Source organism: Mauremys reevesii, linkage group 15 (genome assembly GCF_016161935.1).
Source record: "Mauremys reevesii isolate NIE-2019 linkage group 15, ASM1616193v1, whole genome shotgun sequence".
Taxonomy (NCBI): domain Eukaryota; kingdom Metazoa; phylum Chordata; order Testudines; family Geoemydidae; genus Mauremys; species Mauremys reevesii.
In genome coordinates, this window is record NC_052637.1 from 5,468,043 (window position 1) to 5,482,445 (window position 14,403).

Genomic DNA, 14,403 nt, shown 5'->3' on the forward strand with positions numbered 1-14,403 from the left:
CAATATTTGGAGCTGGGTCCCCCGCCCCACCGCGTCCCTGCCTGGAGCAGGTCCCAGCCCCTGCCTGCCACCCCTCCCCCTGCGTGTTCCCCGTCCCCCCCCCCGCCACGCCGCATCCCTGCCTGACAAAAAGCAGCACGCGCCTCTCCCCTGCCTGCTCTGTGCTGCCGGAGATCAGCTCCTGGCAGAACTGCTGTCTGCTGCCGCAGGGTCCTAGCGCCTGCCCTTCACTAATGGCAAGGCAGGCTGCCCTTACCCTGCCCTTCCGCCCTCGCCCTGAGCCTCCCCAATGCCCCAAACCCCTCAGCCCCAGCCAGAGCCCTCATCCTCCCACACCCTGATCCTCAGCCCCAGCCCTGAGCACCCCCACATCATGAACCCCTCATCCCCCTGCACCCTAATCCTCAGCCCCAGCCAGAGCCCTCATCCTCCCGCACCCTAATCCTCAGCCCCAGCCCTGACCCCCACAGCATGAACCCCTCATCCTCAGCCCCACCGCCCGCACCCTGCACTCCCTCCTATCCCCAAACTCCCTCCCAGAGTGTGCACCACCTCCCCCATCCGACACCCCCCCCCCCAGCCCAGAGCCTGCACCCCTCACCCCCTCCTGCACACCCACGCCCTGCCCCAGCCCGGAGCCTGCACCCAGCACCCAAACTCCCACCCAGAGCCAGCACCCCACACCCCCTCCAACACCCCCCCCCCCACCCCCGACCCAGCACCCAAACTCCATCCCAAAGCCTGCACCCCAATCCCCAGCCCAGGACCTGCACCCCATACCTCCCCCCGAAACCCCGCCCAGAGCCTTAGGCAGGTGGGAGCAGAGTTTGAGGGGGCGGAGTTAGGGGGGCGGGTTCTGGGCACCACCAAAATTTCTACAAACTTGCCACCCATGGCTCCATCTCCATGGTTCTCTGGGGGTGGCTCTCCCTTCTCACAGGGTTCAAGGGATGAGATCCCCAATTCTGGTACCACGTGTACAAGAGTTCGCCAGGGCTCGACCCTCTCCGGGGTGGCGGGGAGCCACACCAGCTTACTACACACCAATGGTTCCGGGGAATTGGCCCGGCCAGGGGGTCCCTTCCTCGGCAGCCCTTGCTGTAGCCGGCCGAACTACGGTTAGCCTGGCCCTGGCTCAGGGGGGGCAACCCCGCTAAGTCTGGGTTCGGGCCCTCGGGCAGGGCTGAGCAGTAACAACAGGCTCCGGCCTCCTCAGGCCAGGGAGAGGGGGAGTCTGCCACCCAGGAGTTGGGTGGCAGGGGGAACGCAGGCCCTCCCACTCCCGGCCCCAGCTTCTTACCCCCGACTCCCTCCTCACCCGGAGTCTCAGCGCCTCGCCGGAACAGCCGCAGCGTGTGGCCGCCGGGGCCTGAGCTCCGTCCCGCTCAGAGCCGCGTGGTGAGGGGGTGGGGCTGGGAGCTCCACGCCGAGCGGAGGGAGCTCAGGCCCCATTGGAGCTCCCAGCCCCGCCCCCTGACCACGCGGCTCGGAGCGGGGCGGGGCTCAGGGGCCCCGGCGGAGACTCGGCGCTTGATGCGCTGAGGCTCCAGGAGAGGGGCGGAGGCGGGAGCCTCCGCTGTTCTCTTGGGGCCCCTGCGGAGCCCGGGGCAAATTGCCCCCTTTGCCCCCCCCCCCCCTCTGGGCGGCCCTGTTGGGTTTGGAAGGGCAGAGGGGATCACTTGCACCTGTACGGAGCCTGATGAGGTCAATAGCTCAGCACTGAGAAGAAAGCAGCAGTATAAAAGTCTGATTCAGGGAGTAGGAAGGGGGCTCCTCGTAACTGCTGCTATGTTGCAATGTACCAAAAAAGTCATAAAGACACTTGGTGGAGGTTCCCTGGCGGACTGCAGGCTGCTTCATTCACACAGAGATCTGCCAGCTAGGGGTTGCAGGAACTGATGGGGGAGCCCATTAATAGTTAATAATTAAAAAATGAACATTGCCTGCAATCTCTTCATGACACTTCATGCTGTAAATCATGAGTGACAACACATTTTTATGTCGCCAGATAGTAAAAACCATGTTGTATATTAATATATTTTACCATGTAATAACACAATAAATTAGATAAGAAACCACAGTAATTACACATAATAAAGAGAGAAACAAGGAAAGGAAGACAGATATTTCTGAAGGAAATTTTAGGGGGCAATTTTTTATTTTTAGATTAATATTTCCCTGTGTTAAAAATTAGGAAAAACACATAGCTTCAGGATCCCATGCCACCTAGACACCAGTAGCCTGGATAAAAAGCACAAATTAATCCATTAAAAGATAATTTCAGGGTATTTATTTTCAAATAATCAAGGTAAGTTTAGGGCACTCTGCCATGGATGGCATTTTGTGAATAAATCTTTAAAACTGAATTATTACATTGAAAATGTTCATAACACATCACATTTAAAACAAAACGGAGTCCTAGCAATGCCATGTGATGTGCCTTCCCTCAGACTCTGCTCAGCTAGCTCTTCAAGAAACTAGGTTCAATTGCTAATTTCAAGGAATTAGACCAACCTGTCACTATTTTTACAGAGCATTCCAGAAGGTGGTGGACAGAACCCAGAAGAATTATGATCAATTTCCTGGAGTAACTTTATTTTTATTTTTTTTTAACTCTAAACATCATGTGAAAACAAAAATATCACCCTTCCAACTGATTTATGGCCGAGAAGAAAGGTTTGCCAAAAAGCTTCACCAAATTTTATGTTATGTGTCATTATCTGCGGCATCTTTAATACAATTAAGTTAATTTGTGAAGATTCAGTAAAGGAACACAACCCCTTCTCTATTTCTTTATCAAACTACATTTGTTGTGTCCTTATAACCAAGAACATGAAGAGCCCAGCAGTACAGTGAAATCAATAGGGCACAGTGACAGTACATTGCCTGTAAATAATATTTCTAAAGAAAAATAAACTAAAAAAATTGAGATTGTAGAAGAGATTTCTATCAACAGGAAGAGAGCATTTGATGTCAGGGTCTGTGTTTTGTTAATTGATGTGAGAAAAAGAAAGGAAGGGTCACATCTTGATTACTGATTATATGTAACTAGAAAGTTAAAAATCACATGAATTAATGCTGACAGAAGTTCAAAGACTATTATATAATCTTGTGTGAGTTAAGTTAAATATATTGCTTAATTAATTCTATCATTTTTTCAACTATTAATTTTCAAAGATGAAGTGCAGGAAGTGGGTGTATGTGCCCTGCCTGCCAGAGAGAACCAGTCAAGACAATAAAGGGGAGAGGTGGGGCGGGAAGAGAGAGCAGCTGCACATGTGTGTAGTTGCGATGTTAATAACACATATACATAGTAACTGAACAACCCAGTCTGATAATTTAATACTTTATTTTGTTAAGATAAATATTTTGCATTTCTTGCATTCCACAGCTGAAATACAAATGATGTTATTTAGAGAAGTTAAATTTCACTATAGATTTGAGGGAAGAATAAAAAAATAAATGTAAATAATTCAATTTCTAAAAATATGTTTAGATGCTTGATTTTGAAATACTGTTGAAATGTAAATTAAAATATTCTTGTATTTACACCTTGTTACAATAATATTTTCTAAATTAGAATAATCTTTATCCTTTCATATTTTACACTGAGATTTCACAGGGATAGAAAATTCTGACAGGAGTGAATGACCCCATCCCCCACCACCTGCTACCCCTGGGGCAGGGGACGGGGAAGGTGGGGGCTGGGGGTTGCCAGGTGTCTGGTTTTCAACTGGAATCTCCAGTCGAAAAGGGAAACTGGCAGCGTCCGGTCAGCACAGAAAGTCCAGTTGCTGCAGTAACTGGCCCCCACCACTGGGGGTGGGAAGAGCAGCAGGGCTGGGAAGGGCCAGTCTGTGCCACAGGGTCACTGTCAGGGACAGAGATTCCCTCCGGCCTGAGCTGGGACCGGGCAGATTATCAGGGGAGCCGCGTTTGTACCCCCAGCATTGTTCCAGGGACAGAAATAAGGGCGGAGCTTCCCGGAGAAGGTGCCAGTGAAAGTGAAGAGATGGGACCTATCAGTCACATTGTAAAACGAGACCTCGCCCGCCTCATAGTTCAGGAAAATCCCCACCCGGCTGGGCCTGACGCTCACGGGGAGGGGGGTTAGGGGGGAGGTGCCTGCCTCGTATCCCTCATCACAGAGCCCCACGACCCAGAATCCATTCCGAGGTGTGAGTGTGCTCTCCCCTTTCCTTTCCACAGATTCCCTACAAACCCCCAGGTCCCAGCCTGTCTTGTCTCCCACCTCCACCTCCCAGTAACGCCTCCCGCCCGTGAACCCCTCAGCGCCCAGAACAACGAAATATCTATCAAATCTCTCAGCGTTGTTGGGCAGATCCTGGCGTTTGTCTCCGTGTCTCACACGTTTGCAATCCTCAGACAGGACGAGGTCGGGATGAGCCGTGTCTGGATCCAGAGTCACGTCCACTGGGGAGAGAGTCACAGAGTCAGGGCCGGGGGCAGAGGCTGGTCACTGGGATCAAAGGGAAATTAACCTGCGTCCCGGTTAATCACTGGGGCGGAGACGGGGGTTGTTAGCTGAGGGGAGTCAGGGCCCCTCTGCCTGTGAGGAGACAATGAGGGGGAAGGGCCGGAGGTGGGGGGAAGGGGTGGGAAGGTGTCCGGGGTGGGGGGGGAGGGGAGGGGACAGGCTGATGCTGGGAGAGGAAACGGGAGGGGGAGGAAACAGGAGCAGAGGGGGTGGAGGGAGGGGAAGAGGGGCAGGCACCATGAGGACAGAGGGGGATGAAGGGCAGGTTCCCTAGGCGTGGGGGGAGGGGTGGGTTCCATGGGAGCAGAAGGGGACAGACCCCAGGAGGCTGCGGGGCCAAGGGATGGGGCAGGCACCATGAGGCAGAGGGGGGTCAAGGGAAGGGCAGGTTCCAGTGGGCTGCAGGGGGAGAGGGGAGGTGTGGGCACTAGGGCAGAAGAAGGCAATGGACCCAGGGGGCACAGGGAAGGAAGGGACGGGGCAGGCCCCAGGGGGCAGAGGGGTGTGAGGGAAGGGGGGAGCGCCAATGGGGCAGGGGAAATCAAGGGCAGGGTGAGCTGCCAGGGGGTGAGATGAGGAGTGGGGAGGTGGAGCCATGGGGGGGGGGGGGGGCGAATTAACAGGCACGGGTGCCAAAGGGACAGAATGGGGGGTGAAGGAGCAGGTGAGCAGAAGGGGGGCAGAGAGGGGTGTGGAGAAGGGCAGGCCCTAGGGGGCAGAGGCGTGTGCAGGGAGATGTGGGCACCAGCGGGGCAGAGGGAGGATGAAAGGAGGGTGGGGCCCAGAGGTTAGGAGAGGGTGAGGGGAGGGGTGGGGCAGTGCTGAGGTGAGAGGAAGGGCTGAGACCAGGCGTTACAAAGGGGCGTGAGGGAAGAGACTTGCACCAGGGAGGCAGATGGGGCCAGGGGCAGAGGAGGAGCTGGCATCAGGGGACTGGAGGGGTGGTGAGGGGTGCAGGTGTCACGGAGTCAGAGGGGGAGGGGAGGAGCAGGGGTGACAAATAAAGAGAAGGTGGCATGGGTGATGGCTTCCTGGCTTCTGCATTTCAAAAGTCACAGGAAAAAAAAACTGGCTTCAGGAGCTTCTCTCCTCACCAAACCTGTTTTCCCTGTTGGACGGGATGAGCTCGGAGGAGCACTCCCCCCACCCAAGGAATCCTGATCACACAAAGGAGGGACACACCTCCTTGCAACCAGAGCTAAAAACCTCTGTCTTGAGATTCCTTATCTCCCCAGCAAACCTGTGAGGGCACTTCCCCCCACCTAAGGAATGCACACACTTTCTTTTCCTCCAAGGTGCTTTTCTATGCCACCCGAAAGAAAACTGCTTTTTCCTCAAGCTGCCTGTCCAAGCAACCCAAAAGAAAAACTGCTTCTACAAAGCCTGTTGGAAACTCAATTCCCTCCAGCCAACCTGGCTGAAGATTTCTTCTAACAATGGGTTCGAAACTCCGCTGCCACCATGTCATGGGATCTCACCCCCACTTTGAGCTTGTGGGTTCAAAGATGGGGACCCGCAGGTATTCTCCCCCCACCCTAACCCTTAGGGTAGGATTCCTTCTCGCTGCCACCAGTCAGGTTAACGTGTCTGACGCACGGCCTGTCCCCCAAGCTTCCCCTGGGGAACCCAGATTCAAATCCCTTGAATCTCTACACACAGGGAAGCAGCCCACTTCCCCCCTCCCTCTCCTGCTCTCTCTCTGCTTGGAGACAACTCTTGTCTCCCCAGAGTGGCGCCTAGCTTCCTTCCCCTGAATCCACAGGTAAGGAACTTAACCAAGTCCTGAAATTAAAAGAGTTTATTAAAAGAATAAAAGAAAGAAGAGAAAAAATACACAATCTCTATGAATCCAAGATAGACATTCATAGGGTCTAATCTTATTAATCCCTGGAGAAATTTCTCCCTTTTCCTCAGTACAAACAATACAGGCAAAATTACGAATAATCAATGCAAACACACAGAATTGCAGACACAGGATTCTTATATGCAATTACCCAGTTCTTCTAATACTCACTAGCTTGAATAGAAGAAATTAGTTCAGAAAGATGAGCAGACTTGGTTAAACATCTGGACTGGTGTAGGTCCAGACGGCTAAGAACTCAGAACAAAGAACACAGAGACCCAAGTTCCCGCTCTCTGGGATTTTCAAATTCTCTTCCCTGATTGGTCCTTTGGTCAGGTGTTTCACCAGGTCTGTGTTAACCCTTTACAGGTAGACCTTAACCCTTAACTAACTACTTATGACAGTCACGGAGTCAGAGGGGGAGGGGAGGAGCAGGGGTGACAAATAAAGAGAAGGTGGCATGGGTGATGGTGGCAGAGGGGCAAGAGGGAGGGTCAGGTGTTGGGGGGCAGGAGGCGGTAGGGGGCAGGCAGAGGGGAGTGCGGGGGGAAGGGAAAGGGCAGGTGCCAGGGGCTGAGGGGGTTGAGCAGAAGGGCAGGCACAGGGAGGGCAGAGGAGGGGAGGGACAAGCACCGGGGGGCAGAGAGGGGTGAGAGGCAGGGCAGGTGAGCAGAGGGAGGTGTTAGCAGAGGGGATTGCGGAGAGGCAGGTGCCAGGGGGTCAGAGTGGGGCTAGAGGAGGGGTGGGCACAGGGGGGTGAGGGAAGGGGCGGGTGCCAGGGGTCAGAGAGGGTGGGAAGAGGGGCAGGTGTCAGGAGGGCTGAGGGGAGTAAGAAGGGCGAAAGTCAGGACAGCAGAGGAGGGTGAGGGGAGGGGTGGGAGACATGGCACAGAGGAGGGAAAGGGGAGAGGTGGATGCCAGGACATAGTGGGGGTGTGAAGTGATGGGTGGGCTCCAGGGTGCAGAGGATGTTTGGGGGAGAGGGGCAGATGCCAGGAGGACAGGGGGAGAGAAGGGATGGGCTGTTCCAGTGGGGCAGAGATGGGTGGAGGGCAGGGGCATGTGCCAGGGAGGCAAAGTGGCAGTAGAGGGTCAGGGGCCCAGGGGAGCAGAAAGGGAGTGAGAAGAGAGGGAGGGATGTTGGTGAGGGGTCAGAATAGACGCAGGGTCCAGGGTCCCTCACAGGGGTGGGAGAAGGGTAAGGGAGGGGCGGGAGCCAGAGAAGGGGGAGGGAGAGGCAGGCCCCAGGGAATCTCTGCTGCTTTCGGGCCATGTGTGGTTGGTTTCTCGCTCAGAGCAGGTCGGTGCTGTCCCCACACACACTGGGGGTGCAGCCCTGCCCCAGGGGGAGCAGCTGGGACTCTCCATGCTGGCAGGCCCCACGGGCCCCACCTTCCAGCCGGGAAAACCCCACAGCCAGCCCCTCCCATTGCCCGGCCCAGCCCTACCCCCACGGGGGCAGTTGTCTGGATTGGGCTCACTTGGGGGGCATTACAGTGGAAGATTCGGGGGGTATAAATGCGCACTAATGGGCTGTTGCTAATGAGGCCAGGGCAGTGGGGAGAGGAGGGGGCATTTCCCCACTTACTGCTCCCTCCATCTGGGAGAAACTGCACCGGGGACCAGTCCCAGTTCACACCTGCACAGCGTGTCTGCACTAGGGGTTTGCACCGGTGCAGCTACATCAGTGCAAGGAAACCCCGGCAGACATGGCTGAGACACTGCTGTGCCAGGGGCCGTAACACCTCCCCACACTGGGGTTATGGATCCATAATTACAGGGTCACTGGAGCGGAGGAGCTGGACTCTGGGCTCCCAGGTGGGGGCCCGACCCACTGGGCTGCAGAGTCATTCTCACTCCCACGCTCTGGCCCAGTGCCCATGGCAGTGTTTAGACACAGGGGGACGTCATCAGACACATGGAGCCCAGCGGTTCGAGCTCTCATGGCATCACACAGGGGGATTGAACCTGGGGCTCCCAGCTGAGGGCCCAGCCACTGGGCTAAAGGCTACAAGGGAAGAGGCAGCACCTTTTTCTGTTCATTGAAACCAGTCAGCAAACCCGACATGGAGTCACGAATAATTTCTGTTGACCAGAAATATAATTTTGCAGCAAATAAACTATTTGTCCAAAACATTTCACCCAGCTCCAACGTGTCTGAGCAACTGTCTGAGCAACTTAGGAGCCCCAATCCCAGTGACTTGCAAGGAGAGACTGTCAACATCTCCCGGAAACGCAGTTACAGGCAGGCCAGGCTCAGGACATCAGCTATGAAACACTCCAGAGCTGCTGTTTAATTTGCCCTTTGCAGACAAATGCCCCCTGGGCCCCTGATCTCACCCCCACAAATCAGGCTGAAAATGGAGACTTGGCTCCAGCCTGAACTCTCTGCCCAGAGCCATTTGTCTCATGGACGCTGCTAGTGGCACAGACCCTCTGCAGCTGCACCTTCAGCTTGTTACCCAGTAACACGGCCCAGGTCAGACCACAGCAGCCAGACCAGCCCCTCCTCCAGCTCAGAAAGCTGGGCCAGCCTTGGCTAATGGGGGCTGAGGCAGTGCTGAGCAGTGGCCACACAATGCAGCCCTCATGTGTCCCAGGAGAGAGGCACAGACACGTCATCCGTTACCCGTCTCTGCAGCTCCCAGTACAATGGGCCCAGTCCAGGCCTCACAGCACCTGTCTCAGGGACACCCAGTAACTCAGCCATGGAGGGGTCAGGATGTCAGAGTGACGGGGCCTGGTCAGACACCTGGGCAAGTACCAGCAGGTGGCTGTAGGTAGCAGGCAAACTGACCAGCACTCAGCGCATCAGCCTCCAGCTATCACAGCTACAAGCCTGTCAGCTGGGTGCAAGCGTGTCCTGGGGTCCCAGGCTCTGTCCAGAGCCCCAGGCACAACACAGCTGAATGTCCCAGTAGAATCCACTCACCTCCGAATCTCTGCAGCGCTTCCCTCATGTCAAGGGAAATTTTATACACGTTTTTCAGGTCAGTAGAAACAGCTTCTGGTTCCTGGAGTTTCACATTCTCACTCCTATGAAGAAAACGTCCCATCATCACTCAGCTGCTCTGTACACACATCATCCCAGAACCACCACCAAGCATATAAGTGCAATGAACATAGGAAACACACCTGCTCAATGTGCTTTTCACAGCCTGAAAGGAAAAAAGAGAATAAATGTTCTGTATTAATACAATGTGCATAAAACTGTGTGAGTTTCACTCTGGGCATCAAACTTTCATCTAGAAACTAGATCAACCCTCCCAGGCTTCACTGTTTTGTGGTAAAATCTCGTACACTATTGTGCATTAACACTTGTTTCATTTATGTAGGTGAGACAGGAATTTAGCTAAAGGATTCTCCCTTCTAAGGATTCAACCCATCAGTATCTGTGTTTATCGACTGTATTGGGTCTAATGTTCTGGAGTCAGAGCAGGGATGGGTTCAGCTCAGTATCATTCTTGTATCATGCGTTTAATCTCCCATGGCCTCACTGGGTCTCCATGAGGAGAATTCCTCTCTAACATGGACTGGGATATTTTGGAACTGATGGAGCCCTTAGCCAGATGTTCTGTTTGTCAGTAAACTGCAGAACACATTTACTCTAACTGCTGGAATCCAGACCCTGGGATCTGAGTTCTAATTCTGGATGGGTGGAGAATTTTGATGCCGTCTCACCTTTAGCAGCTCCACAACTGGTTGCTGACACTTCTCTTCAATCTCTGTGATCAGCTGCTGCAGAGAGGAGCTTTGCTGGGAGAGTTTGGTTACATTTTCCTGTAGTCTCTGCAGAGTCTCCCTCTCCTCCTCCTCCAGGCTCTGCAGAAGCAGCTGCTCCTCCTCTCTCAGCAGTGTGTGCAGTTTGTTAAATTCACCTGCAATCATCTCTCTCCTATTCTTCACTTTCCCCTTGAAATAGAAGAATAGGAAAGGCACAGAGAAAACGTGAGCCAGATGCTGAGTTACATAGACTGGGCCTCTGTCCATGAAGCAGGGGATTAGATCAGTATCAGGTTTGTAAGGAGATTTACTTCTTTGGGAAACGTACCATAATGGGTTTGTGTTAGTTCAGAGTTCATATGGCCAGTTCCATAGCGGGGTTGTCTAGGGTGCTTTGTAAAGCAGCAGTATGTTATTGCAGGTGGCAGGGGATGGACACAGGGGAGTGGGGAGAAATCGAGGGTGCAGGTGAGATTTACAGGGGGCTGCACAGGGCATCCATGGGGGGATTTGGGTGCCCAGTGCTGGGCACTCAGACACTCAGGGGAGCCATCACAGTGGGATGTGAACGATGCTCCTTTTTTGACAACCTGCTCCCAGGGCTGCAATGTCCAGGACTAGGGCAGGTGCTAAAAGTCCTTTCGGTGCCATCCGGCAGCTCACATGGGTGTTGGGTGCCCAGGGCATTGTCAAGGCTGGCTATGGCCTCACCCAGCCTGGCCGAGTGCCCCATGCTCATGTGCCCAGTGCCCCATGGATCGCAGCCTTTAGGGAGCCCGTCGTGTGTGGGGTCCCCGCAAAGTGCTCCTTTCCGTCCCTCCCCCCCCATCACTCCCCCTTAAGGCAGGAGGGGGCAGAAAGGAGCAAGCGGCAGGCGAGGGGGACTTGGAGGAGGGGATGGGGGAGAGGAGCGAGCTGCAACAGTGAACGGTGAGCGGGGAGCCTCTGGGGAGGGGGCTGAGTGGGAGCCGGGCATGGGGCAGAGCAGGAGAGGCGCATGGATGGGGCCTCGGGGAGAGGAGGACAAATGGGGTGGAGCAGTGGGCAGGGTGCTGATCTGGGCACCGGGGAGATTCCCGCACTCATGCCCGGCATCCCCAAGTGCCGGAGGCTTGTGCTGTCCATGGCCGGCACCAAGACTGTGCAATGGAGCAAACAACCAGAGCACGTTCGTAACCACATCCAGGAGCTTTACGGTCCCGTAATTCCTGGGAACACTGCAGGGGGAAGGGCTCAGGGAGGAATAAACCTGGACACCCACCTGCCACTCTGTGATCTCCTCTTCCTCTGCAGACATCAGAGCCAGGGCCTCTTCCAGCTCCTTCCTCAGAGGGGCCAGGGCTCCCTGGAGTTTCACCTGCAGGGGCATCATGTGCGATAAACAGCCATTAGTCTGCCTGTCCGATGGGTGGACAGTACTGTACACGAGCAGTAAATACCCTGGAAGGAGGCAGCAGACTCGGCTCTGCCGGCCCCAAAGCCCTCATGGGTTCACTACGGCGGGTAGTGAAGATGTACCCTCAGGACTTCTCAGAGCCGATGTTTGAGCTGAAGCGTCACATCACTGAGCACAGGCCAGAGGGGAAACAGCTGGGAAGGTTCTGAACGATCCCTCCTGCCGGTGCCAGTGAAGAGGTTGGGGCAGCACCTCGCTGCACTGTACCCAGACCCAGGCCAGGAACAAGACCCCACGTGCTCTCGTCTGTCCAGGCTCCCATGTGGCCTCCCCCAGGCAGCAGCCGAGCACCTGAGCCAACGCAGTCCCATTAACTGCACAGGGTGAAGCTGGGATGTGGCTGGAGGTCAGTGAGGAACAGGGAACACTCGGTCTGGGGGAATGTGCCACCCATAATTATAACTGCTCCAGAGCTGTAATAACCCAGGGCTCTCTTCCCCTTTGACAGCGTGTGATTCATTCACACAGCACAGCAACGTGCTCCTGCCCCATCAGCCCCGCTCTGTGCAACACCCCTGGCAGCCCCCCAGAGCCGCCTGCTGAGATCTCCCCGTTTCACTTTTTCTCTTTTCTCTGAGCCCTCGAGTTCTCTCCTCCCCTCTGCCCAAGGGCCCAGGCTGCTGCTGCAGCTGCTGCTGAGAGCTCCTGGGGAGCTGTTCGGTGACACCCCTGCGGTGCTGCTGCAGGGAAGCAGGGAGGGTGGGAGCCAGCTGGGGCTAGTGAGAGACAGGAGGTGGAAAAGCAGCCTTTGCATCCAGCAAAACAGCTTCATCAATGAGGAGGGATCAGAATGGGGGCGGGGGTTAGGTGGCTGGATTCTTTGAAGCTCCACCCGCAAAATAAGCTCCGCCCACGTGTGTCACCAAAAGGAGACACCATGATCTGTTCAAATGGTGCATTGTTCAAAACAGGATGGCGTTGCTGATTAGCTCCAAAGGGCTCCTGAGGCCGGACTCCCCTCATGGGGCTAGAATGTACCCCTGGGCTCAGCTGGGCTCTCTGGGCCTGGTCCTCCTTTACTGGGGGCAAATAAGAGGTGGCATCTCCCAAACATCACCCGCTTGTGGCACTGGAAGGAGTCGGCACTGGCAATAAATGGTGCCGAGCTGTAATTCTCCCTCTCCGCTCTCAGAGGGGAATAAAATAATTAACAGTGTTGATATTTAAATGATCAGTTCTCCAGTCTGAAGGTAACACACTCACCTAGACTGGCCTGCAGCTCCTGTGATTTAAACCTCACTGATCCTTAACACCGGCCGTGGTGGAAAAAGTCCCCTTATTTCAGCAGTGGAAACTGAGTGTGAAAAACATTCAGAAACTCAGAGAAAAGTTTCCCACATCAGGTATCTTTTACGACTTGATATTCTGAGTCTGTCACCACACTGCCAGATCATTCATTTTGTGATAGCATGTCTCGTACAATGAAGGCTTTACAGAGCTGAATGATGCATCACACCCATGACAGGCAACATTCAGTGAAATCAGCCTGTAATTAAAATCCAAAGTTATTACCCATTAAACGTGACAGCAATTCCCTACCTTGTACTCCTGGGCAGCCTCCTTTATGGGAACCACCCTGTGATCTCTGTGAGCCCGGGACAGATGGCAAACCACACAGACAGACGTTTGATCCTCTTCACAGAACAGTTTCAGAGTCTCCTGGTGTTCCCCACACACCCTCTCCTCTCCTGCTCCCTTTGCTGCCTGTAAACTCAGCCGTTTGACCATTTCTACAACATTTGCCAGCTTCCTGTTGGGCCTGAGGTTTCCCTGTTGCAGTTTCTCTGCACTGAGGGCAGGAGATGTCTGTATTCGATCCCTCCCAGCACTGGGCGATGCAGGCTCGGCAGAAATGGTGCCCACAGTCTATAATCACCGGGTCCTTAAAATACTCCAGACAGATGGGGCACGTGGCTTCCTCCTGGAGACTTTCCACGGGGGTGTCCCTGTCCATGGCTCCCTCTGGACAGTGTCACAGGGTTAGTTTCACTTTCCTGAGCTCAGAAATATGCCCCGCCTGCAGCAGCAGCAGCAATTGGGTGTTTCCCTTCCTGGAACTGACTCAGGCTGTTTGCTGAGCTGGAGCCAGATCACTGGTAACGTTCCAGCCCTGGTGGCTTTGGTGAGAAATGTCCCAACAAGGCTCTGATCCTGCAATCAGCCCCCTCTGCTGGTGTGTGGGGGCCACTGGGGCTTCACATGGACATCAGCTTCCCCTTGTTCTGCTGAGCTGAGAGAACTGCGTGTCCAAGGAGTGATATTTAGGCTTGGCAGAATTCATTTGATTTAATATGTAATTTTGACAGATAAAGAATATTTATTTGTAAGACTTTCTTTGTATTTATCTATTTAAACTTTCAGAGTTTCAGTTTTTATCAATATTATTGTTCACAGTTGTTGGAAACTGGGGTAGGGGCATTCAGACAATATTTTAGTCAGACAGTAAATTAATATATGACAGTCGACACAGAGAGTCAAAAAGTTAAAAAGTGTAACTGTTAAAACACAAATTGTCAACATCACATGTAAAAATATACTAAGGAAATCTCCTTAAATCAAACTCTAGTAAGTTCTCAAGCAGCATTTTTCTTACTGTGCCTATTTGAAAATTTCACTTATCAATGGAAATATTTTTCCATGGTTTGTGTGTATACAGTGAAATCAAAATTTACTGACATCTACCAATAAAATCTAATCCTTCTGAGTCTAGGGATATTCAATTCACAGGCCAAAAACTTGGTTAAACTGGAATCAATGTTTCAAAGGCCTGATTGTGACATACGCTAAGGCAGCTCTGCCTCAGTGTAAAGGAGATGCAGTGTCAAAAGCACTGCCACCATTCAGTATTTTATAATGAGTCTCATGAACATAAGAACGGCCATA

The 14,403-nt window shown here is 53.6% G+C and overlaps 1 protein-coding gene across 1 annotated transcript; it reads right to left on the reverse strand.

The window, feature by feature from the left end:
- Positions 1 to 3,801: 3,801 nt before the first annotated feature.
- LOC120383964 (E3 ubiquitin-protein ligase TRIM39-like) lies at positions 3,802 to 13,292 on the reverse strand. Its single transcript, XM_039502288.1, has 6 exons — positions 13,060 to 13,292; positions 11,326 to 11,421; positions 10,023 to 10,253; positions 9,477 to 9,499; positions 9,274 to 9,377; positions 3,802 to 4,434 (listed from the first exon to the last, which is right to left on the reverse strand). The coding sequence occupies exons 1-6, from the start codon at positions 13,246 to 13,248 to the stop codon at positions 3,875 to 3,877; spliced, it is 1,203 nt and encodes a 400-aa protein (XP_039358222.1). The 5' UTR covers positions 13,249 to 13,292; the 3' UTR covers positions 3,802 to 3,874.
- Between the last annotated feature and the right edge of the window lie 1,111 nt (positions 13,293 to 14,403).

Bases quoted from the DNA above. Each gene is read 5' to 3' on its own strand.
- LOC120383964 (XM_039502288.1), bottom strand. From the start codon at position 13,248: ATGGTCAAACGGCTGAGTTTACAGGCAGCAAAGGGAGCAGGAGAGGAG. The intron at 11,422-13,059 runs GTAGGGAATTGC...ATGCCCCTGCAG, and splicing joins AGGCTGCCCAGGAGTACAAG to GTGAAACTCCAGGGAGCCCT. The intron at 10,254-11,325 runs GTGGGTGTCCAG...TTCTATTTCAAG, and splicing joins AGGAGATCACAGAGTGGCAG to GGGAAAGTGAAGAATAGGAG.